Raw genomic sequence first — 23,506 nt, forward strand, 5'->3', positions numbered from 1 at the left:
CACGCACAGCTCGGCAGCCAGCCTGGATCCCAGCAGTTGGCTTTGGCTCTACAGGAGGGGGAGAAAGCACCTTACCCCCGATTGCTCCTTCACCAGGGAAGGAGATGTAGGAGTTGGCACCCATTATCTTGGCACATCTGTGTGCTGCCCTGGGGAAGATAGACCCGGCGCCTCGGCCCTTGGCCTGGCTCCGCGGAGTTGGGAGAAAGGGGATAAAATTTCAGTTATGCGCGAGGAATGAGTCCTAGAGAGATTCACCGTACATCCTAGGGCCTATAATTAACAATATCGTACTTAACATTTTTCTAATCAGGTAGGTCTTATGTCAGGTGTTCGCGTCCCACCAAAAACTAAAAATGGAACGTAAGAGGCTAGAGGACACTTCTCATGGTGCCAGATACGTTTATAGTCCCGACTGTGGTCAGTTTCACAAATGCCTACTTCTCTCCAGACTCATCGAGTTGTGTGCCATTAAGGACGTCCAGCTTCTTGTATGTCGATCACACCTCCATAGAGCGTTGTAAAAAATTTTTTTATCTTGAAGATCTCAAACGCACAAAAACATCAGAGAATTCCGCTCTGGGGATAAAAGAATGAAGTGTTTTTTTTTTTTTTTAATTTTTTTCTTTCAACGTTTATTTATTTTTGGGACAGAGAGAGACAGAGCATGAACAGGGGAGGGGCAGAGAGAGAGGGAGACACAGAATCGGAAACAGGCTCCAGGCTCTGAGCCATCAGCCCAGAGCCCGACGCGGGGCTCGAACTCACGGACCGCGAGATCGTGACCTGGCTGAAGTCGGACGCTTAACCGACTGCGCCACCCAGGCGCCCCAAAAGAATGAAGTTTTAAAATCTGAGCCGAGTAGACTGGTAGGGAATGATGTAAACTGGCAAACCGGTAAGGAAGCGGGTCCCAGACAATGTATTCCTTCTCCGTTCTTGTGGTGAGGGTTTGTGAGAAGACTGTAAGAATTCAGGAGGACGCAATTTAACAACAGGAATGGTAACAACGGAACACTGACGCTCGTGTTTATCGGGCTCTGTGAATACACCAAGGGCTGCAGGCACATTGTCTTTAATTCTTCCAGGACTCCACTAGATGCTCATTTATCTATTTAAAAAGTATCATTGAACACTGTTTTCAACGTTTGTTTATTTTTGAGAGACACAGAGAGAGCATGAGCAGGGGGTGGGGGGTGCAGAGAGAGGGGGAGACACAGACTCCGAAGCAGGCTCCAGGCTCCGAGCTGTCCGCGCAGAGCCCGCCGCGGGGCTCGAACTCACGGACCGCGAGATCATGACCTGAACCGAAGTCAGTCGCTTAGCCGACCGAGCCACCCAGGAGCTCGGTTGAACATTTTCTAGGTGATAGATCCTGTGCTAGGTGGTCAGGATACTGAGATGAAATCATTGCGGTCCTTGCTCCCCGAGAGCGTATGGAGTAGTCGGAGAAAGAGACGTTAAATATAATAAATAGTCGATGGCATGTGATAGACGACATGGAAAGTGTGACAGGGGGATGCAATTCAGATAGAATGGTCTGAAGGTCTCTCTTGGAGAGTGACATATATGCGCTGACACCTATAGAATGAGGAGGAAGGAGGCAGGCAGAGAAGGGTCTGGAGGCAGATGTGAGCAAACTCCTCCGAGGAGCTGAAAGAGAATCAGAGAGGCCAAATCAGAGAGAGAGGGGTGAGTGGTGACGGCCGAGGTTGTAGAGGCGCCAGGCCACCCAGAGCCACGGAGACTCAGTTTCTTTCTGAGTGACCGGGAAGTCCCGCAGGGTTCATCTTAAGCAGACAAATGAAGGGTCTGATTTATATTGAAGATATTACTCCGGCTGTCTTGTGGAGAATGGACCGGAGGGAGGTAAGAGCAAACCTGGGGGACATTTGTTTGGAGTTTACTGTTGTAGCCCAGGTTGGAGATGATGGTGGATTAATACAGGATGGAGGTTGAAGGTTTGGAGAGAAGCGGGTTGATCTGACATACATGTGTGGAGGTAGAGTCCAAAGGACCTGGTGACGAAACAGCTGAAGTCAAGGATAACTCCGGTTCCTGGTTTGAGTTAACAGGCTGATCCCCATTTTTCAGTCTAGCAGACCAGAGCTCAAGAGGTTCCGTCACGGGTCCCGGGAGGTATGTCTAGTAAACGATGCGGGAGGGTTTGGGGATGGGTCCGTCCGATTCCGGAGACAACATACGTAACACACGGTACTCTCTCCCAGCGAATCGCAGTCCTGCTGCTCTCTACAAGGAGAGAAGTCGTTGTCTTCTGAATTACCAGTCCCTGTCAACCGCAACCCCATCCGTTGCCAAAGAGAAAGTCAATATCCAGGCTTGTTCGCCGAGGCGTGTTTTGACCCGGAGCACATTAGAAAATGTTATTTGGGTCCCATGTTGGAAATGATGTCATTCCTTCGATATTTGACGGAGGCGAACAGGTTCCGGTCCTCAGAACTGGAAGCGATGATCCTAGATATTCAAGTCCTCCAGGCAGAAACCACGCTGTGTTTGTTCTCTCCCAAGGGATCGGGAGAAGCCATGTGCTTCCTGCATTCCTGCTGAGACCCCTCAGCCGCTTGGATGACGTTGCCGAGGGCAGTCGTCCGGGGAGAAATGGGCTTACTCTAATGGCAAAAAGGAAAATCAAGCAGGTTACTGGGGACCAGTGTCTCGGGCTACCTCTCTCGTGGCTATAGAGGAGGTCTGGAAAGCACTAAGTGACAGATAGGAATACGGAGCTAAGGCAAAACTGACTTAAAATTTTAATTTAAGCAATTTAACTGAATTCAGGTAGGTTGGAAACTCAGTGATGGGTGACGGGCCTCATACAAGATAACTTCTACGTTTTGGTGATGCCCTGAGACCTTCTACATTCCGCTGGTGTCTGTGCCATCTATCCCGTGGCCCCCTTTACTTTTATTTCCCCTTATAAAGTTCTAAGTCTAAGGAGAGAGGTAAGCTGTGAGAACAGGGCACACTCACGGGCTCACCTCTTTGGACTGATGAACCGTGGAGTAAATTGTGGAGGAATCAGTGCTTTTCATAGGCGTTGGGTTACTTGTTTGCTGTAAAAAAATAATCATAGACATTCGGCTCACAGACAAAGAGATATTTGTGCAGGGAAAGACGACGCAACACAGAGGGGCGATGCCAACATCCTCCAGGAGGAAAGGGTAAGAGAGTATGTAGCAAGAGGGGCTGGCGACCAAACACCACGAGCTCTCAACCCAGAGAAAGTTGAGTGACATTTCCCGAGGCCCACACAAGAAGCACAACCAGTGGCCTCGAGAGCCAGAGAGGGACAGAAGGGCAACCTTGTTGGCGGGTGTGTGAAGAAAGGGAAGCGTTCTTTCCTGCATCGGACTCTGCTGTCCTTCGTCCACCTTATGCCGGAGCGTATAGGAGTATTGTATCTTTTGTCTTAGCTCCTTCGGCAGAAGTCCCCCGTGCTCATGGGTTTTGACATTTAAAACGAACTAAGGAATATGTAGGGCATGGAGAAAACCTCTGAAATTCTCCAGAGTGCGATTTTTTTTTTTTTTTCTGAAGAAGTGAGCAAGTTGGCTGGAGAGCCGTTTATTGGGTTGTTGAGGGTGATGCATCTTGTCCCCAAGAGAGAATTAGGAAGGCAGCAGAGATATTTGGACCAGGGGGAGTACCCTTCTTGTCACCTCCCTTCGAGGAGCCTACCTTGGAAATACCACGAGGAGCTGTGTGAAGGGACATTTGCTTGGGGAACCTAAGATTCCTGGCGGGATCATCGCTTCCATCAGTGGGTGAGTGCTGAGTTATCTTGGCTTACTTTTCAGAAGGTGGATGGTGCTATTTAGAAGGGTCCACCTGCGGATGCTTTACTTTGGGGGTGGTGGGAAATTGCTGATGTGTGGCAAAGGAGTTCCTGGTGGCTGCCCAAGGCCATCTGCTATGTTGCAGAGGGGAGGGGAGCGTTGAAGGCCGCTCATGCCTTTACTGTCTTCTACTGTTGCGAATCCTTGCCCCACCTCCCCCCCTTGAGACAGTGTTTCTCAGTTCCTCTATTTCTACTCCATCCAGGGCAAGAAACCCCCCTGCCACACAGTTGTGCTCTCTGGAAACTCTCAAATTTCATTGAATTCCGATCTATTCAGCAAGTGTTTACTGGGAACCGTGCTCAGGGAACAGAGAGGAAAACATCATTTTCACTTCCAGGCAGCTCGTAATTAAGCTGCCAAGGGACAAGACTTACTGATGCGTCACGCAGTTAGAGGACCGTGTAAAGTAGGGCGTGAGCAAACACATCATGGGGCGAGAGCCCTGGGGGCTGGCAAGGTCCCCCATGCAACGTCATCGCTGCTGCCACTGCCTCTCCTCTCCTCCACAGTGGGGGTCATTGGACTAAAGAGATGACTGTGGTGACAAGTTTGCGTACGAAGACTCTAAAAACCGTGCCAATGATGGAATATAAAGCTGAAGGGACTCACCCTCTTTGGATGAGTGACATGAGCATACACGGTGTTCCCCGAAGAGATGGAGACATACTCTAAGTTATTCATGTTCTCTGCTGTTAACACAGGAAGGCACAGTCAGTGTCCCGCTCTCTCAGTGTCCCACTCCACAGCACTTTGTGGCCCCAAAGAGGCAGTTGGTCGAGGCAATGCCCTTCCTTAGGGTTCATTCATTTTTGACACTCTTTGAAGTTCTGGGTTGAACTAGAACCTTCTCAGCCGTGTGCTCTATTTCTGACCTCATCTCTTGGGGGGACGTGGTCTTGAGGTGTCCTAAAGCTTCAGCGTCTCCCTCTGGATTCACATGTGGACCAGTGAGCTCCCGGGACCAAAGAGCACTGCCTCCACAGGGGCCAGGGAACGCCATTGGCAAGCTTAATGGAGCCGGGGTATGTCACATATAAAGTATTAGGAAACCTCTCAGATTCTATTACAGATGGTTGTACTATGGATAGTTATATTATATTGTATTTATTATTACTGATGAGAAACCGGAGGCTCAGGAAGTTCAATTAACTTGGCACAAAGTCAAAGAGGAAGTGATGGAACAGGAACTCGGATGCCTGCCTTCTTTCTGACTCTGAACCTCACGTTCGTCCTCTACACACGATGTCGTGTATCTCTGACCCCTGAAATGAGACTCACAGCCAGTCTGAGTCCAGAGCCTGTGTTCCTGTCTCTGTATCACACTTTTCTTTTTGGACTGGGTCTACTCAGTGTTCAAATCCCCTGGCTGAAAGAGTGACAGGGTCAGGCAGTTTGTCTGTGGACCTTTGATGCTCTAACCCTGTCCCTGCCCTGGACTTGCTGGTTGATAATGGACAGTGAGCCTTTCACCGGTACCTGGTTTCTCATCAACGGGGTGGGGAGCCACCCTCTTCCCAACGCCTGAGATCCTTCAGGGACAGACATGCATAGTTACGGGTCACCTCTCTTTCACCATCTGGTCCCCCTGAGTAATGGTATTCTGACTCCCTCCTCTCTCATTACCCAGCCTTCTGACTGGCCCCTTTCCTCCTTCACTAGGACTCCCCCTCTGTCTTAGGATTGGGAGCTAAGAGTCTACAAGCTCACCAGAAGTCTGGGTTTGCTGAGCAGAGAAATGAAAGATGCCTGAAAAATAAAATCAGGGAAATGGAAATTTGTGAGTGCAGTGTGAGAGGCCCCCACGCCCTAACCCTCGCCCACAGGTGTCTCTCTAGAGGATGTGGTGCAGGGGGACCTGAAGGGGAAGGGCAGCCAGGCCTTGAGGCTTGGTCATGCATTTTCTGGAGAAAATTTAGCACGTGTGCGGTCACATCCCAGGGGCCGTCCCAGTGGACCTTCCTCCCTCCCTTTACCTCTCTTGCACAAACAGTATTTCTTCCTCCAAACAACAAGTAACACGATGACTGGACATATCAAAATAATAGTCACAAGTGCAATCCATAGGATACCAATGGATTCATCATTCAAAAAATCTGAAAAAAGAAAAAGAGAAGAGCATCTTTCTTCTGAAAAGACCCCTCCTGAGGGTCTCTGCTGAGCCTCTTCTAGGCCACCTTTGGGGGCTGGGTGGGTTCCGGCTCTGGGCAGCCTTTCTGGGAGTGGGAGTCCCTGTGGTGGACGGGGCAGGAGCCTGGTAGAGCCGGTGTGGGGAGCAGTTTCGACTTCCCAAGGACTTGGCTCCTGGGCCCTGAGTGGGCTGGAGGACTAGGGGGAGGGAGGGAGGAGAGGCCTCTGGAGGCAGTGAGAGGTACGGAGCTGTGGGGGGGGGGTGTTAGTCCTACCCCGGCAGTGTTGGGTGGCCTCCCCCTGAGCCCCTGTTTTGGGAAGTCACCTTGGGCAGGAAGGACATACCACATCCCACAGCTGCTCAAGGCTCTCGGGGAGACCTGAGACCGACTGTTACCTTTGCAGAGACTCTGGGTGGAAACAGAGAAGGACAGTTGGCTGACAGGATTCTCAGCTATGCAGGTGTACTTCTCTTCGCTGGAGTTCTTGGGGTCCCAGGACAGAGTGAGGTTGGCTTCTCTTATAGATACGCTTCCTGCGACCTCCCACCTTACTAGGTTGTCGTTACTCATATTCTCCACAGAGCAGGTCAGGTGGATCTCACAGGTCCCATTCTCGGATCGCCAAGTGTGGTTGGCCACTTCTAAGTTCTTCAGTGGTCCTGCACGCGGGGAAAAGGCCCGGCCTGAGACCAAATGGCTTGGTCTTCAGGCCATTGTGAAAAATACCCTTCCCACCGCAAAATGCTTCTGTATTCCTCCCAACACTCTACTGTATGCTATGGCCTGTCTACTCTTTAAGTCACTTGGCTTGTATTGCCTAAAGGATGGTGTCAGGGTCTGGGGTGACCAGTGATGAGGGACATCAGCATGAGACAGAGCAGCCAGGGGGAGAAGTGAGTGGGGACACACGACGGCCATCACCAACTAGTTGCGTGATTCTGGGCTGCTCAATTTACTTTCTGGGCCCCAGTGTATTCCTGGCATCCTTTCCAGCCTTGTACACTGGCCTTGTGTGAAGACGTTGGGGAATTCAGCTGAGGGCCAACTGGCCCTTAGTCAGGGCAGAAGCCAGTAAACCAGACTCAAGAGCCCTATTCTTTCCACCATCAGAGTTCCCTAGCTGGGGTGGAAGATAAAAGCTCGGTGTCCTTGGAGACTTGTACTTCTCACGAATCTGCAGGAATGCTGGTCCTCATTGTATTGGATGCTGGCTCCAGTGAGGACAAAGAGATCCTGATGCGGAATGTCAGCAAGACAGAAAGGGAAATGTCGACAGAAAGAAGTGAGGGAACTGAACGAGCAAGTAATTCTGGAGAACCAAGAAGTACAATATATCCAGGCATTGGAGAAATTTCTAAGAGCAAAGATCAGAAAATATTGGCTATTGAGACGCCAGTAGCGCGGTGCCTGGGTGGTTCAGTCAGACTTCGGCTCAGGTCACGATCTTGTGGTTCGTGAGTTCGAGCCCCGCATCAGACTCTGTGCTGACAGCTCAGAGCCTGGAGCCTGCTTCACATTCCGTGTCTCCCTCTCTCTCTCTCTGCCCCCGCCCCCCAATTTGGGCTCTGTCTCTTTTTCTCAAAAATAAATAAACATTAAAAGATATCTTTAACAAATGGCTGGAGCTGTGAATCAGTAGGGATGTGGGAGTGGTACAGAAAAAGGCCACTGAGCGGGGCTTGGCCTGAGGTAACGATGACCCAGTAAAGAACGGAATGACCCCGACTGTCTGGTGGGAAGATATTGAGGAATGCTCTAAGCTTAGTTAGTGGAGTAGAGGTGGGACATATTCTGACAGAAAGGAATTTCATGGAATGGAGAGTGTTGGATTTGGAGTTAGGAAGACCTTGGCCAGACTTACGGCTTTGTCATTTCCTGGTTATGTGACCGTGGAGACATTTTTAAATCTCTCCACGCCTCACACAAACTTACATATAAGTTACCTTATACGTAAAATCGGGCAACAATACCAACTTGTCAGGTCAACATGAGGATTAAATGAGACAGTGCCCAGCACAGCAATGGCAAATATTTGGCGTGGATATCACATTTCCCTCAACCCGTGTCCATGGCTAACCTCAAAAATCTCTCTTGTTACCTTTTCCCACTTAATGAATATAAAACTGCCTACCTGACATTTCCACTTGGATATAATGTGTCTCTCAAACTGCACATGTTCAAAAGCATTCCTGGTTTCCTCTCCAGAACCTGGTCGGTCCGTAGCCTCCCACACCTTGGTTGATAATCACGCCTTTCCAGTCGCTGAGGCCAAAAGCCCTGAAGCCACCCCTGACTTACCTCTTCGTCTCACGCCACCACGTCAGGATACCCTGGTGGCTTTACCTCCAAAGTATATCCAGAATCCAAGCACTTCACAAAACCCTCTGATGGTTCTCAGTCTCACCAAGAGTAGAGACCAAAGTCCCTGTGAAGGCTCTCAGAGCCATACGTGATGTGGCCTCTATTTCCATACTGACCTTGTTTCTTGTTCCTCTCCCCTCACTCTGCTCCTTGGTCTTTGACCTCTTTGGTGTTCCTTGAGCCTGCCAGGCACAGGGGAGGCCTCTCCATTCAGCTATCTGCATGGCTCACTCCCTCACCTCCAACAGGTCTTGGCTCAAATGCTATCTTCTCAGCCTATTATGACCACTCCATTTATTAAAAAAATTTTTTTTAATATTTATTTATTTTTGAGACAGAGAGAGAGAGAGAGAGAGAGAGAGAGAGAGAGGCAGACTGCAAATGGGGGAGGGGCAGAGAGAGGGAGGCACAGAATCTGAAGCAGGCTCCAGGCTCTGAGCTGTTAGCACAGAGCCCAACGTGGGGCTCCAACTCACGAACCGCGAGATCGTGACCTGAGTCAAAGTCGGAGTCTCAACTGACCGAGCCACTCAGGCACCCCATGACCACTCCATTTAACAATGACTTCTGTTCCTTGTCACTCCTGATGCCAAAATGTCCTGAGAAGGGTTTGGTGTTGAACCTCATGAGTATGGTTATTGCAGAAGTCATGCTTTGTCTTCTGACCAGTGGCTAAAGAACATTATCTCAACAGTGTGATGGAGACTGATACGGGGTCTGTTCTCAGACTTTCCACCGGATGTCTCTCTTCTCTCCAGGGTCCTAGCACTGACTTGATGACCTCTGGTCACCCAGAGTGATTCTGCCTGTAGTGGGTTGAATGATGACACCCTCCCAAAAGATATCTCCGCATCCTAATTCCCAGAATCTTATTCAGAAAAGGGGTCTTTGCAGATGTAATTAAGTGAGATGAAGAGATGATTCTGGATTATCTGGGTGGGCCCTAAATCCAGTGATAAGTGTCCTTGCAAGAGGAGAGCAGAGAGATATTTGAGACAGAAGAGGAGATAACATAGGGAAAGGAGGAGGCGATGTGACAGGGAGGCAGAGACTCGTGTGACACAGACACAGGCCAACAAACATTAAGGAGTGCCAGCAGCATTCCAGCAGAAGCTGGAAGAGGCCAAGAACAGATTGCCCTCCAGGGCCTCCAGAGGGACGGTGGCCCTGCCCACACCTTGATTTTGGACTTTGGGCCTCCAGAATTGTGAGAGAATAAAATTTCTGATGTTAGCCACCGACTTTGTGGTGATTTGTTTAACAGCTTCAAGATATCAATACCCTGTCCCAGGGTGATTTTACCTGTTTGGTTGGAATTCCTGTGGCAGACTTTTCTAGACAACCTCTCTTTCCTATCATATTTACCTGTTCTGTGTCCTGTTCTTTTAGGGACATGACTTTGACCAATCTAACACGGTACATCTGCCAAATATTTAGGGGATTATAAAGGTTCACAAGTAACCTATTTGTGGTGACATCTTACTTTAACTGAAGTGCTTTTTTGGATTCCACGTCTTAACCCAAAGGGCTCTGGGTGAGTTTTAGACACTGTAGACTCTCGGGTAGATGAGACGTATGGAATCTCGGTGACCTTCAAAGTTGCCAGTTCAAGCTTGAATCTCCTATACACCATTCCTGCTAAGAGATGGTCTTAAAGGCATTCAAGGCATCTCGAACACCACTGATTGCTAGAAGGATCTTTTTTTTTTTTTTTTTCTGATACCGATTGGCAAGCTGTCTCATGGTTTCCATAATTTTATGTTGAGGACGTGAACTGTCTGGGGAAAATGTTCTTGGAAATTAAATAACCTTGTAGAAAAGATCTTTCTCGTTATCAACTCATCCGTACAGAGCACTTTCTAGGTACACCACTGTTCTGTATACTGATCATTCTCCATTGAGCCAGACGAGCCTTTGTGTAAAGGGACGTGTCATGCCAGCTAGTCATGTGGGAAACTCTCCCACTTACTGTCTCCTCTGTGACTGTAGGCAGGTTGCTGTGACTGACCCTGTGCCTCAGGGTTAAGGGTTCGTATCTACCTCGTGGAGCTTTGGTGAAGATTACCCAACAGATACAGGTAATGCACGTGGTAACAGAGTCACAGCTATTTCACTTCTGTTACTTCCATTACATTTCTTTTTTTTTTTTTAAGTTTTATTTATTTAAGTAATCTCTACACCCAATGTGGGGCTTGAACTTGTGACCCCGAGATCAAGAGGGATGCCCTTCCAACTGAGCCAGCCAGGTGCCCCACTTCCATTACATTTCTGGTCAAGAGGGACTATTTTTTTTTTTTTAAGTTTATTTATTTACTTTGAGAGAGAGAGAGAGAGTGAGTGAGCGAGAGCAGGGGAGGGGCAGAGAGAGAGAGAGAGAGAGAGAGCGAATCCCGATCAGGCTCCGTGATGTCTACGTGGAGCTGGACGTGGAACTCGATCTCACAACTCTGAGATCATGACCTGAGCCGAAATGAGAAGTCAGATGCTTCACTGACTGAGCCACTCAGGTGCCCCAAGAGGGACTATTTTATTGGGTGAGGGAGAGTGATGTGATTGGGGGCCAGGAGTCACAAGACTTAGGTTCTATTCTCCACTCTGTCACTCACTGGCCGAGCAATGCCATTGAGATTGTTCACTGCTGGACCTCAGTCTGACTCCAAATACTATGCTGTTTACCACTAGGCTATGGTGGTCACTATGTGACTGGCTGTCACATAGGATTGACATACGTCCTACCTTTCAGTCCATACACAATTAACCCCCATGCTTTCACTCACTGAAGATCCTCAGCTTGTAACTGGAAAACACTGTAGAGGTTTGTGTGGTTATCTGGGCATGGTAGGATCCTGCGTCAGCCATTGTCAGGTTGCTGAGCTGTAAGGAATAGTTCCTGGTGAATTGCAGCCGGTCTTTCCATTTTGGATTCGTCAGTATGATCTGGGGATCTGAAGGATCGCTTAGTTGTATGAAGGTTATAGATGTTCCGTTGTAAAGCCAGGTGATGGAATGACTATCCTCAGATATAGGAAGCTTCAAGGGAAAAGTTACCGACTCCCCCAGAGTCCCATTCACCATCAGTGGGGTTGAGCTGGCTTGTGAAGCTGTGTTCCCTGTAAACACAGAAGGGAAATTGCTTTAACCGCACCCCCCCCCCACCCCGCCGGCTCACCCCTTGCTCCCCACACCCTTTCCCTACCTCTGCCCATCTGTTAGAGCCTTCTGATACTGATGCCCGGACATATGATGAAGAGACACAGGGTTAGGAGAAGTGTGGAAATGGACAATCACAGAGGCCCCACCCCCAACAAAATGTCTGGTGTTCTTGGATAATGGGAAGTTGGCCCAGATGGTTCTGGCCCAGTCCACCCTCCTATCCTGGCTGGTCACTCTTGGGTCGTGACCACAATATCTGACTCCAGCCTCTGAGTTCTCTGGGCCCGAGGTGGAGGGAGAGAGGGAACTGCGTCAGCTCCCTAGCATAGACTCCAGCAATCACAAGTCTTTGCTGATGAAGTTTAATGAAAGCTCAACACTCACTGATTATCTGCTGTGCCCAACATAGTAGGTTTGGGGGTGGGTGGGGTGGTGGTTAGAGGACTGATACTAGGAATTTATAGCTCTTTACATTCATTATTTCCTTCGATGCTGGTGCAATTCTGGGAGGCAGATCGGATATTATCATCTCCATTTATAGATAAAAGAGCGGAGGCACAGATCGTTGAACTCCTTTTTTTCCCCAGGGTCACACAGCTACAGAATAAGGGTCAGGATTCAGACCCAACGATTTTGACCTCACTTGCTTTTTGCTCTTTTGGTGATACCAGAAAATATCTTTTCTATTCTCAAAGTGGAGGAGCTAAAACTGATAAATACAGAAGCGATAAATATAACTTCAAAGGAACGGACGGTGGTCCTGTTCTCGTGAGCCTATCTCAGAGCCATTCATGTTTGAGCAAAAAAGGTGAAATGGTCGCAACGATTCTTTTTTTTTTTTTTTTTAATTTTTTAAAATGTTTATTTACTTTTTTGACAGAGAGAGAGAGAAAGAGAGCATAGGCAGGGGAGGGGCAGAGAGAGAGACACACACACACAGAATCTGAAGCAGGATCCAGGCTCTGAGCTGTCAGCACAGAGCCAGAGCGGGGCTCAAACTCACAAACCATGAGATCGTGACCAGAGCCGAAGTCTGGCGCTTAACCGACTGAGCCACCCAGGCGCCCCTGGTCACAACGATTCTTAAAGAGGATGCTTCCTGAGCATCCTCTGCAAATACGTAGCACGCATCACACCATTTTGTGGTCCTGTGTTTGCTTGTTTGTCTAACTGGCCATGCCCTGATTATCTTTCTATTTCGGCACTGTGTCTAACATGAAGGAGGATCTGGAAATGTTTGAGTGAGTCGGTGAATATGTAACTGTAACCAGGACCCCCAACCTTCTCCAGATCTCTTACTTCTCAGGAGAAGATCTAAGCAGGGAGGAACTACCTCTCGGGATCCTGACGCTCAGCTCTTGGGCGAGATCACACTGCCTCTCTCCTTCCTTGATGGTTGTGCAGACGCCAGGCACTGAACGCTGCCGGCCATTCCCACCCCCCCTGCCCCGCATCCCATCTTTCCCATCAGGGGTTTAACGTGATGGGGAAGATTTCTCATCTTAACCTCTCTTCCCTCTAGGAATGGCATGGGGGACGATCCCAAGCAAAATCTTGAGCAAAAGATGTATTTTGCCTTTTTCTGTTGTTGATCCCGCTTACTGAAAGTTTAAAAACAGGCAAAACAGATCTGTTGCTTGACGTCAGGACAGTGGTTACCTTTGAGGAGGAGCGAGAGAGAGCAGGTAGGAGGGAGCAAAAAGGGGGACTCTGGGGTGCTGCGAATGTCCTAGTTCTTGAGCTGGGTCTGGATACTCGGATTTACTCATTTTGTGATAATTCATTGAGTTCACACTTAGGATTTGTACACTTTTCTCGTCATGTGTATATTTCAGTTAAAAAAATGTTAGAATGACGACAAAACCCAAACCAAACGAAAACAGTTACAATGACCTATGAAGACCAAAAGGTGGGGCGCCTGGGTGGCTCAGTCGGTTGAGCGTCCGACTTCGGCTCAGGTCATGACCTCGCAGCTCGTGAGTTTGAGCCCCGCGTCGGGCTCTGTGCTGATGGCTTGGAGCCTGGAGCCTGCTTTGGTTTCTGTGTCTCCCTCTCTCTCTGCCCCTCCCCTGCTCTCCTCTGTCTCTCTCTCTCTCTCTGTCTCTCAAAAATAAATAAACATTAAGAAAACTTTTTTTTTTAAAGACCAAAATGATCTGCTCATGTTTCTGTCTTTGACCTATTTTTTCTATAACTCTCCCCAGACCAGTTGACTTTGCTCAAACTACTCCGGCCTGGCCATTCCTTGAGCAAGCCAGGGCTGGTTCACCTGCCGTTCCCTCCGCCTGGAAGGGTGTTGTCTCTCAGGTGTGCATGTGGCTCACTCTTTCACCTCTAGAAGGTCTTTAATGCACACATTCCCTCTCAGAGAGGACTGCTCTTCCCTCATCACCACCCCTCACCCCTGTACATTCAGCTGCTTTTGGACTTCTTTTTCTCCGTAATACTTACCACCTAGCCTACTTTATAATTTGCCTTAAAGAAAAAAATTCTCTCTCCCTTCTGCTAGAATGTAAGCTCCCTGAGAGCAAAGGTTTCCGTCTGTCTTTTTCATTGTTGTGATCACTCTTGAACACTGCTTGGCACAGCATAGGCCCATAGGATTCATCCAGTGAGTATCTGTTGAGTGACTGGACACTCCGTTCTTTCTCTTGGAGGTTTTCTGTCCAAGATATTAAGGAGCAGATTCTCTTTTGTAAGGAGCCTGGGCATACCCTGGGGCCCAAGGACTCCCCAGGAGCTGTTGCCTCCTGCCTAGCACATTCCTTGATGCCTCCTTTTTTTTTTTTTATATAGATGGCAACTATTCATTGAACAAGTCATTCTTTCTACCATTTGCTCAGTTCTATGCTAGTTCAGTGAGTAGAGCTTTAGAACTCACGGCATTCAGACCATATGGACTAGATCGCTTTTATAGACCAGTTTCCGGGCTGAAGATTGGGAACATGAATAAGAAATGTTGGTCCTCTGGGCTCACCATGTCGAAGAGGAGCCTAACAGGCAAGCGAGTAGTTTCAGTGCAATGAGCTGGGTCTGGAGCTAGGAAGGGGCTGACTTCTGCATTGACCTTGTACGGACCATCAGTTGCACCCGGTACACTCAACACCAAGTACTTCTTTCTTTTTGTTGTAATTATGAGACTGTTTTCCTCTCTTTTCCAGCATCTTGGGGATAGAGACTGTGCTTATTATCTCTGTGTTCCTAGCACTTAACACAATTTCTAGCTCAATAAATGTTGACCCAACAGAGGTACGTGCTGTAGAGGAGCCCAAATAAATGCGCATCCGGGGCTGGGGGAGCTGGGGGTTGTCAGGGAACCCTTCACAGGGGCGATAACATCACAGCAGGGTTCTGAATAAAAACAAGAGGTTCCTATGGCCCAACGATTTGTGATTCTTCCAAGAGTGCCCCGCTCTTTCTTTGCCCCGTTGTTCCCTTTGCCCGGAATGCCCTTTGTCGCTTTTTCCACCTGCTGAGTCCCTATTTATCCTTCAAGGAGGGGCTCAAATATCTGTTTGCCTCTGCTTATATTTGTGGGGAGTTTGTTTTGGTTCAGGGGAAGGAGAAAAGAGTCTGGCTGAAAAAGAGACCAAGGGGAAGAAGGTAGAGGAGGGGAAGGTAGAATTAGTCCCCTGAAGGTCTAAGAAGAAGAAAAAGGCTTAGGGCACTTTGCTCAGGGAAGGGGAAGGTCAGAAGTTACAGGAAATGTTCAAAAGCCCTTCTGTGAGAATTTTGGCACAAGGAGAGCTGCTTTGGGGTCCAGGCGATGTGATTCTGTCAGCAGGGAGAACCCCTCCACTCCGGAAACTCCTCAAAGCCTCTGCCCAGCTATAGGTTTTATCTTTTAGAAACCAACTAATGAATTGCTGGAACAGGAAAAGAAACATTTTGAGTAGGACCCCCCAGGACACGCCTGGGCAGCTGAGTCATAAAGTGCCAGACAGGTACCTCAGCTCTAGGACAATATTAAAATCCCTGCCCTGGGACGGGCATAAACCTCATTAGCATACCGTATAATATATGTATAGGCACGTTTTCTGGGTGTGCATGTGAAGGTCTATGCCTGCCCATGACACGTGATGATCAGGCCTCCCCCTCTCCGTATCCATCCCAGACCCCAATAAGAGGAACCTGCTTATCTACAATTTTTTTTCCATTACCCAGATTTTTATAAAGTTCCCAATGCTTGATGCGGATATATTGGTAGCTTGTTGTGGTTTTAATTTACCTTTCCCTTACGACCAGTTACATTCAATACCTTTTAATATATTTATTGGCCATTTCCATTTGAATATTTACTTTAGTCACTTGTCTGTTGAAATCTTTGATCCACTTTTAAATGGATTCTCAGGTTTTTTTCTTATTATTTAGGAGCTCTTGGTGTATTCTAGATACAAAATATATTTCGAAAATCTTTTTCTCCCACTTTGTGGATTGCCTTTTTACTCTCTTTTTAAAAATGTATTTATTATTTAATTTACAACTAACTTGGTGCAACAATGATTTCAGGAGTAGGTTCCTTAATGACCTTTACCCATTTAGACCATCCCCCCTCCCACAACCCATCCAGCAACCCTGTTCGTTGTCTATATTTAAGAGTCGTTTATGTTTTGTCCCCCTCCCTGTTTTTATATTATTTTTATTTCCCTTCCCTGATGTTCATCTGTGTTGTGTCTTAAATTCCTCATGTGAGTGAAGTCATGTGATAGCGTCTTTCTCTGACTAATTGCTTATCTACAAATGTAATGCAATCTCTGTCAAAATACCAACAGCATTTTTCACGGAACAGAACAAACAATCCTAAAATTTGGATGGAACCGCAAAAGACCCTGAATGGCCAAAGCAATCTTGAAAAAGTAGAACAAAGCTGGAGGTATCACAATTTCAGATTTTGAGTTATACCACAAAGCTGTAGTAATCAAAACACCACGTTACTGGCACACAGTGGGCACACAGGTCAAAGGAACAGAGCCCAGAGCCCAGAAATAAACCCACAATTATATGGTCAATTAATCTCTGATAAAGGAGGCAAGAACATGCCATGGGAACTAAAAAGGTCTCTTCAACAAATGGTGTTGGGAACACTGGACAGCTACATGCGAAAGAAGCTGGACCACTCTCTTACACCATACACAAAAATAAACTCAAAATGGATTAAAGACCTAAATACGAGACCTGAAACCATAACATTCCTAGAAGAAAACACGTCAACCATGGAAACATTTTTCTAGATACGGCTCCTTTGGCAAGGCAAACAAAAGCAGAACTGAACCGTTGGGGCTATACCAAAATAAAAACTGTTTCCCAGTGAAGGAAACCATCGACAAAATAAAAAGACAGCCTATTGAATGGGAGAAGATACTTGCAGATGACCTATCAGGTGAAGGGTTAGTAGCCAAAATATATAAAGAACTTCTACAACGCAGCACCCCGAAACCAAATAATTCAGTGAAAAAATGGGCAGAAGAAATGAACAGTGTCCAAAGAAGACATCCAGATGGCCAACAGACACAAGATGCTCAACACCACTCGTCACCAGGGAAATGCAAATCAAAACCACAAGGAGATGTCACCCCACACCCGTCAGAATGGCTAAAATAAAAAAAAACACGAGAAGTAGCAGGTGTTGGCGAGGTTGTGGAGGAAAAGGAACCCTGTGCACAGCTGGTGGGAATGCAAACTGGTGCAGCCACTGTGGAAAACAGGAGGGAGGTTCCTCAAAAAATGAAAAATAGAACTACCCTACGACCCAGCAGTTGCACTACGGGGTCTTTACCAAAAAGATACAAAAACGCGAATTCAAAGGGATACACACACCCCTGTGTTTACAGCAGCATTGTTAACAATAGCCAAGATATGGAAGCAGCCCAAGCGTCCATCGACGGACGAATGGACCAAGAGTATGCGGCATGTACGTTCAATGGAATATTATTCAGCCATAAAAAAGAACGAAATCTTGCCATCTGCAACAACATGGATGGACCTGAAGGCTATAATGCTAAATGAAATCAATAAGTCAGGCAGAGAAAGACAAATACATATGGTCTCACTCCTGTGTGGAATTTAAGGGATAAAACAAAGAAAAAAAGAGGCAGGCCACGAAACAGATTCTTAACTACAGAGAACAAACTGCTGGGCACTAAAGGGGCGCTGGGGCTGGGTAGGGCGACAGGGAAAAGAGGTGAAAGGAGTGAACAGCACACTCATCGGGATGAGCACTGAGTGATGTATTGAATTGTTGAATCACTACGTCGTACAGCTGAAACGAATGTAACACTGTTTGGTAACTACACTCGACAAAAAGTTAGAGACGGAGGGAGCCAAATCAGAAGAGGCTCTTAAAAACTGAGAACAAACTGCGGGTTGATGGGGGGTGGGAAGGAGGGGAGGGTGGGGGAGGGGCATGGAGGAGGGCACCTGTGGGGATGAGCACTGGGTGTTGTGTGGAGACCAATTGGACAATAAATTTCATGAAGAAAATAAATAAATAAAAATAAAATACAATGAAATAATTACACTTGAATTTTAAAAAATTGGTTTGAAACAGGAAAAAAGGAGTCCGCTCACTCCTGTTTGGGGAGTCACCGCCTTGGGAATTATTCTCCATGTTCTCCGTATTTGCTGCAAATAGAGGACTTGGTAAGGCAGCTCCGGCCGGTGTAGCTTCTCTCTGTAACTCACCGAGGGGCCCACCCACATTGGCTCGGTAACAAATGTTGGTGACCCAGGTGGGACTCTTGTCCTTCTGCGACTCTGCCCTCCGATTCCCTGGTGTCTGGTGAATGGAGTAGAGGGCAGTGTCCCCTCGTCCTGGGCTAACCCATTCAAGCTCCCGGGGCCGGGCTGGAAGCGGATTCCATGCGGGGTTCCCCCTCCTTGGTGCCTGTAACGACCACCGGTGTTGGGACCTCCCCCGAGATCCAGCGGCTGCACCGAGTGTTTTTATTCGGAAGGCTCTCTGCTGGCATAGGCCGGGTCTACAGCACAGATTTTAGAGAGTGTCTCACAAAGTCTGGGTGAACTGGGAAAGACCATTAGGAAGACTGCACAACCTGGCTATCCGGGAGGCTTGGATGCTCCAGCCCGGCGAAACGGGAGCGATCGTTTTGAGACTAGTCAGAGGGTAAACTTGACCTCTTCGCTGGGGACACTGGACCCTGTTGTGCTGGTGTCTTGTGCTTAGAGTCCGGGAGATTTGCCGGACGTCTCCGTCCCGGCTGGTGTAGTATCTGTATGTTTTTATTCAATTGACTGTTGTCGACTGTCTGAATCTCCACCCTGAGAGCCTGGACGTTGTATACCTTGTCCTTCCCTTCTTTTCGGTACTGGCGATCTGTAAGTAGGGCCCCCCAGTTCTCTGGTGTAACTTCACTTACTAACAGTTAAGATAGACGACCAGAGTCCTTGGCAGTCCCCAAGACCTTTCTTTCTCTAGCCTTTTTCTTTACAATTAAAAAAAAATTTTTTAATGTTTATTTATTTTTTGAGAGAGAGAGACAGAGAGAGAGAGAGGGGAAGGGCCAGAGAGAGGGGGAGACACAGAATCCACAGCAGGCTCCAGGCTCTGAGCTGTCGGCACAGAGCCCGAGGCGGGGCTCGAACTCACGAACCGCAAGATCATGATCTGAGCCGCAGTCGGACACTTAACCGACGGAGCCACCCATGGCCTTTTTCTTAAGGACAAGCCACTCGAGGCTTAAATATTCTGGGAGCAAGATCGTGTGGCATTTGTGTCACCCCTAATCCCTGTATGCGACCTTTGGTAGTTCAGAGGCTCTAAGGAAGGTTCCCAGAACATGGGACAAGTTCCATTCTGAACAACAGCCTGTGGCCTGTAGCCTCCAGCACTGGAAGGCTTTTGAATTTTTTTTTTTTTTCAACGTTTATTTATTTTTGGGACAGAGAGAGACAGAGCATGAACGGGGGAGGGGCAGAGAGAGAGGGAGACACAGAATCGGACACAGGCTCCAGGCTCCGAGCCATCAGCCCAGAGCCTGACGCGGGGCTCGAACTTAGGGACAACGAGATCGTGACCTGAGCCGAAGTCGGACGCTCACCCGACTGAGCCACCCAGGCGCCCCCAGAAAATGGAACTTTAAAACTCAACGGCACATTGCAATGGAAACTATTTTGTAGAAAAGAAAGAGATCCCATGTGTTCAGAAGCCCCAACCTTAGCGTTACCAGACCTTGAAAAGCATTTGATTTATATGGACGTGAAAGATAAGGCGTGGCTGTGGGGGTGTTAACACAGATGCTGGGGCCCTTAAATGAGAGCGTGGTGGCTGATTTCTTTGAACATTCGGACATGGTGGCCAGGAGTTGGTGTCCCTGCCTGAGAGCTGGGGCAGCCACGTGCCTTTTGATAAAAGAAGTAAAAAGAAAGTGTGGGTCCACCTAGGACAGTCTGGACCCTGCACCTGGTCTCCGGTTTATCAGAAACCAAAGGACATCTGCGGCTGTCCCAACACAGAACACGACAATATCAAGCCACCTGCTAGATCCCCCTCAGCTACGGCTGAAGCCGCATCGCACTTTAAACCCAGCTACCCTGCTTCCTGACCTCGCTCCTCCACCCCTCACAGTTGCCCAGAAGGAACCGGTCAAGTCTCAAGTCGCAGAGATCTCCCAAGTGGATCCCTGGCCAGGGCGGAGGAAGGCCAATCTGTAGATGGGCAAGAAAGGCAGGGACGTGGTGTCCCTGAATGCTCTTGTAGAGGCCAAGAGGCCAACCCCAGGCCCCTCGGCCCGAAAGGCAGACATAAAGTGCTACCGGTTAGCACTTTATTCTACATAAAAGATTCTAAATACACCTTCTCTGTCTTCCATGCCCATGGAGCCAAATGGAAGGAAAGGCTTACGAAACCTGGATATAAAGAAACCAGCTTTGGCAGAGAGACCCGCGGGGTGTTGGAAACTGCGCACAAGTCGAGCAAGGTGCCCATGGTGCATTGCGAGTCCCACCAGAAAGGAAATTCAGAAGTCGTACAGGCAAGTAGCTTGGCGGCCGCAGCCACAGGAAGGGCTGCTAGGTCACGGGAGATTTTGCAGCACAGCGATAACCTCCTTGCCTCGTTATCAGTCCACCCCAACCTACCCCCATGTGGAGACAGAGGAAGCAGCAAAACCAGGCTGAGGATGGGCCCTGATAATCAGATGACAAAGAGCAGTGGGAAAGTCCAGGGGCCCAAGCAGACTTCTTGGGGGCTTCTTAAGAGTGCACGTGACCTGGGGCGCCTGGGTGGCGCAGTCAGTTAAGCGTCCGACTTCAGCCAGGTCACGATCTCGCGGTCCGTGAGTTCGAGCCCCGCGTCAGGCTCTGGGCTGATGGCTCAGAGCCTGGAGCCTGTTTCTGATTCTGTGTCTCCCTCTCTCTCTGCCCCTCCCCCGTTCATGCTCTGTCTCTCTCTATCCCAAAAATAAATAAACGTTGAAAAAAAAAAATTTTAAAAAGAGTGCACGTGACCTAGGGGCGCCCGGGGGGCTCCGTCGCTCAAGCGTCCGACTTCGGCTCAGGTCACGCTCTCACGGTTCCCGGGTTCCAGCCCCGCATCGGACTCTGGGCTGACAGCTCGGAGCCTGGAGCCTGCTTCGGATTCTGGGTCTCCTCTCTCTGCCCCGCCCCTTTTCTCTCTGTCCCTACCTCTCTCTCCTTCAAAAATAAATAAACATTACAAAAAAGCGTTTAAAGAGTGCACAAGATCCAACTGACGGTGGCAGAGAAGCTTCATGCCTGTGGTCAACAGAGACAATATACGGTCCAGGGATGAAAGAGATTATTATTATTAGCCGAGGCAAGTCAGGCGAGGGGGACACTGCCTGCGGAAGACTGGCAAACGGGTTTTACCGTCATGCCAGCAGCCCCTGGGGGTTTCAAATACTAGATATTTGTAGTTACGTTCACTAGATGGATTGAGGCCTCTCCCTGTGGGGCAGGAATGGCAAATGAGGTAACAAAGGCCCTTATCAAAATGGATATTCCCCTGATTTGGGCTACTGAGGTCGCTACAAAGCGATAATGCATTGACTTTCCCATCAAAGGTCATGTCTGGGATAGACAGTGCTGGGGACATCACATGGAGGCCACGCCCTGTACCTGGAGACCTCTAGAAAGACAGGACAGGATGGACACGTTATCTCCCATGGCTCTGCTCTCCTTGCACTGTTTCTTAGCTTTGGTGATAATCTCCCTGCCGTGATGTCCGCGCCTCCAGCCTCTAGTCCTCAATTTCCAGCCGCTCCCCGGAAATCTCACGGATATCACCCTGATGTCTTCAAATCGGTAGATCCGACCTTGAACTCCCCGCCTCCCTTCCCTTCGTCCCCCAACTTTATCACCTCTGGCGACTCTGTCTGAAATCTCCCTGCCCCTTCCTTCCACCATCCTTCACATCCCCATTCCCCGCTTGATTTTTTTTCCTCCTTATCATTTGTCACTGTCCACTATGCCATTTCACTTAGGTAACTTGTTTCCTCTGCTCAGATGTGAGCTTCACGGGGAACAGTTTTCACCCGCTCTGTTCACGATGTGTCCCCAGAAGCTAGACAAGCAGAGCCTCCCCCACCCTCCTGGTGTCCGTCTTGTTAATTCTGCATCCACAGTGACTGTCACCGTGGCCCTTTCTCTTGCACTGCGGCTGTGTCTGGGCACTGGTCACTATTTCTCAGAACTGTTGCAAGAGCTTGCCACCTGCTGGCTAACGAAATCTGGGCCAGTTATTTAAATTCTCATTGTAAAATGGGGTCAATATAGCACAAGCTCCTGAGACCTGTACTGAGGCTTATGTATATAATGCGTGCAGAGTACTTGGCCCAGGGCCCTGAACAGAAGGCGTCAGGAAGTATTAGCTATTTTCATCCGCTACCCTGGCCTAGCTTTTCTTTTCTTTTTTTTAACTTTTTTTTTTTTTTAACATTTATTCATTTTTGAGAGTGAGAGAAACAGAGCGTGAGCGGGGGAGGGGCAGAGAGAGAGGGAGACACAGAATCCGAAGCAGGCTCCAGGCTCTGAGCTGTCAGCACAGGGCCAGATGCGGGGCTTGAACTCACGGACTGAGACCGTGACCTGAGCTGAAGTCGGACGCTTAACCGACTGAGCCACCCGGGTGCCCCATCTGGCCTAGCTTTTCTGTCTCGTCTCCTGCCCCGTCTGTCCCTGAAGCCTGTGCTTTGGTTCCAATAACCACCGGTGATTCCCCAAACATGACACGAACCTTCCCGTTTTCCATGTACTGGTCAGTGGGGAACGGGGAGGCAGGACGGGCCAAGACTTTCTGTGGCCATATAAAGTTCTGGCAGCCTAGCTAGCCTCTGATATGAATCACAGGAAGGGAGAGCCAGCGATCACAGTAATAAAATAGGGCTATTTCCAGCGTTTGCCCTGTGCCTAGAAATTTTGGCCACACTGAACCATAGGGTTGTCAATATTTACGACGCGGACACTGAAACTCAAGAGGCATAAGGAACCTACCTGAGGTCACCCAGCAAGAGAGTAGCTCATTTGGGGAGAGAACTCCCTTTCCTAACGGCAGAACTCTGTATTTCACAGCATGCTGGTTGTAAACTCCAAACTGTCTGCTCTTAGAACAAGCTCACCTCCCATGCCCCGCAGATAAATGCAGACACAGGGGAAGCTGTCAGCTCCAAGGGAGCGCTTCGTGTGCCAAGTGGAGAGGCGGTGACACCCACCCGGCCCCGCGGGGGACAGACAGACACCTATGCATGAGTGGTGTAGACTGAGCGAGCCGCGCAAAACCAGAGAGTCGCTCGGGGGGCTGCGCGACCACCCCCCGCATTTACCTGGGCTGAGGCAGGAGGCCAACGCGAGAGACAGGAGCAGACAGAGCATGACGGCGGGGCAGACGGGAGCCGGTGGCCTCCTGCGGCCGGTGTCCACCCTTGGCGCTTCTGTCATCAACTGAAAGTGGTTCTCACCCGGACTTCTCCTTCCTCTCGGAGGTGTGGTAAGCCTTCCTGCGCACCGACAGCCCTCATTTGCCTACTATTC

The 23,506-nt window shown here is 48.9% G+C and overlaps 1 protein-coding gene across 4 annotated transcripts; it reads right to left on the minus strand.

The window, feature by feature from the left end:
- Window positions 1–1,135: 1,135 nt before the first annotated feature.
- Window positions 1,136–23,506, minus strand: SLAMF6 (SLAM family member 6). Of its 4 annotated transcripts, XM_025915296.2 has the most exons (8): window positions 23,299–23,494; window positions 11,125–11,457; window positions 6,382–6,645; window positions 5,831–5,950; window positions 5,565–5,603; window positions 4,467–4,546; window positions 2,997–3,071; window positions 1,136–2,630 (listed from the first exon to the last, which is right to left on the minus strand). In XM_025915296.2, the coding sequence occupies exons 1-8, from the start codon at window positions 23,411–23,413 to the stop codon at window positions 2,484–2,486; spliced, it is 1,173 nt and encodes a 390-aa protein (XP_025771081.1). In that variant the 5' UTR covers window positions 23,414–23,494; the 3' UTR covers window positions 1,136–2,483. The 4 variants fall into 4 exon arrangements, with proteins under 4 accessions (XP_025771081.1, XP_086550608.1, XP_025771083.1 ...); XM_086694482.1 differs by lacking the exon at window positions 11,125–11,457 and having other exon boundaries at window positions 23,299–23,506; XM_025915298.2 differs by lacking the exon at window positions 5,565–5,603 and having other exon boundaries at window positions 23,299–23,495.

The sequence above is a fragment of the Puma concolor genome, chromosome E4, assembly GCF_028749965.1.
Source record: "Puma concolor isolate L17-30 chromosome E4, mPumCon1.1.hap2, whole genome shotgun sequence".
In the NCBI taxonomy this organism is placed as follows: domain Eukaryota; kingdom Metazoa; phylum Chordata; class Mammalia; order Carnivora; family Felidae; genus Puma; species Puma concolor.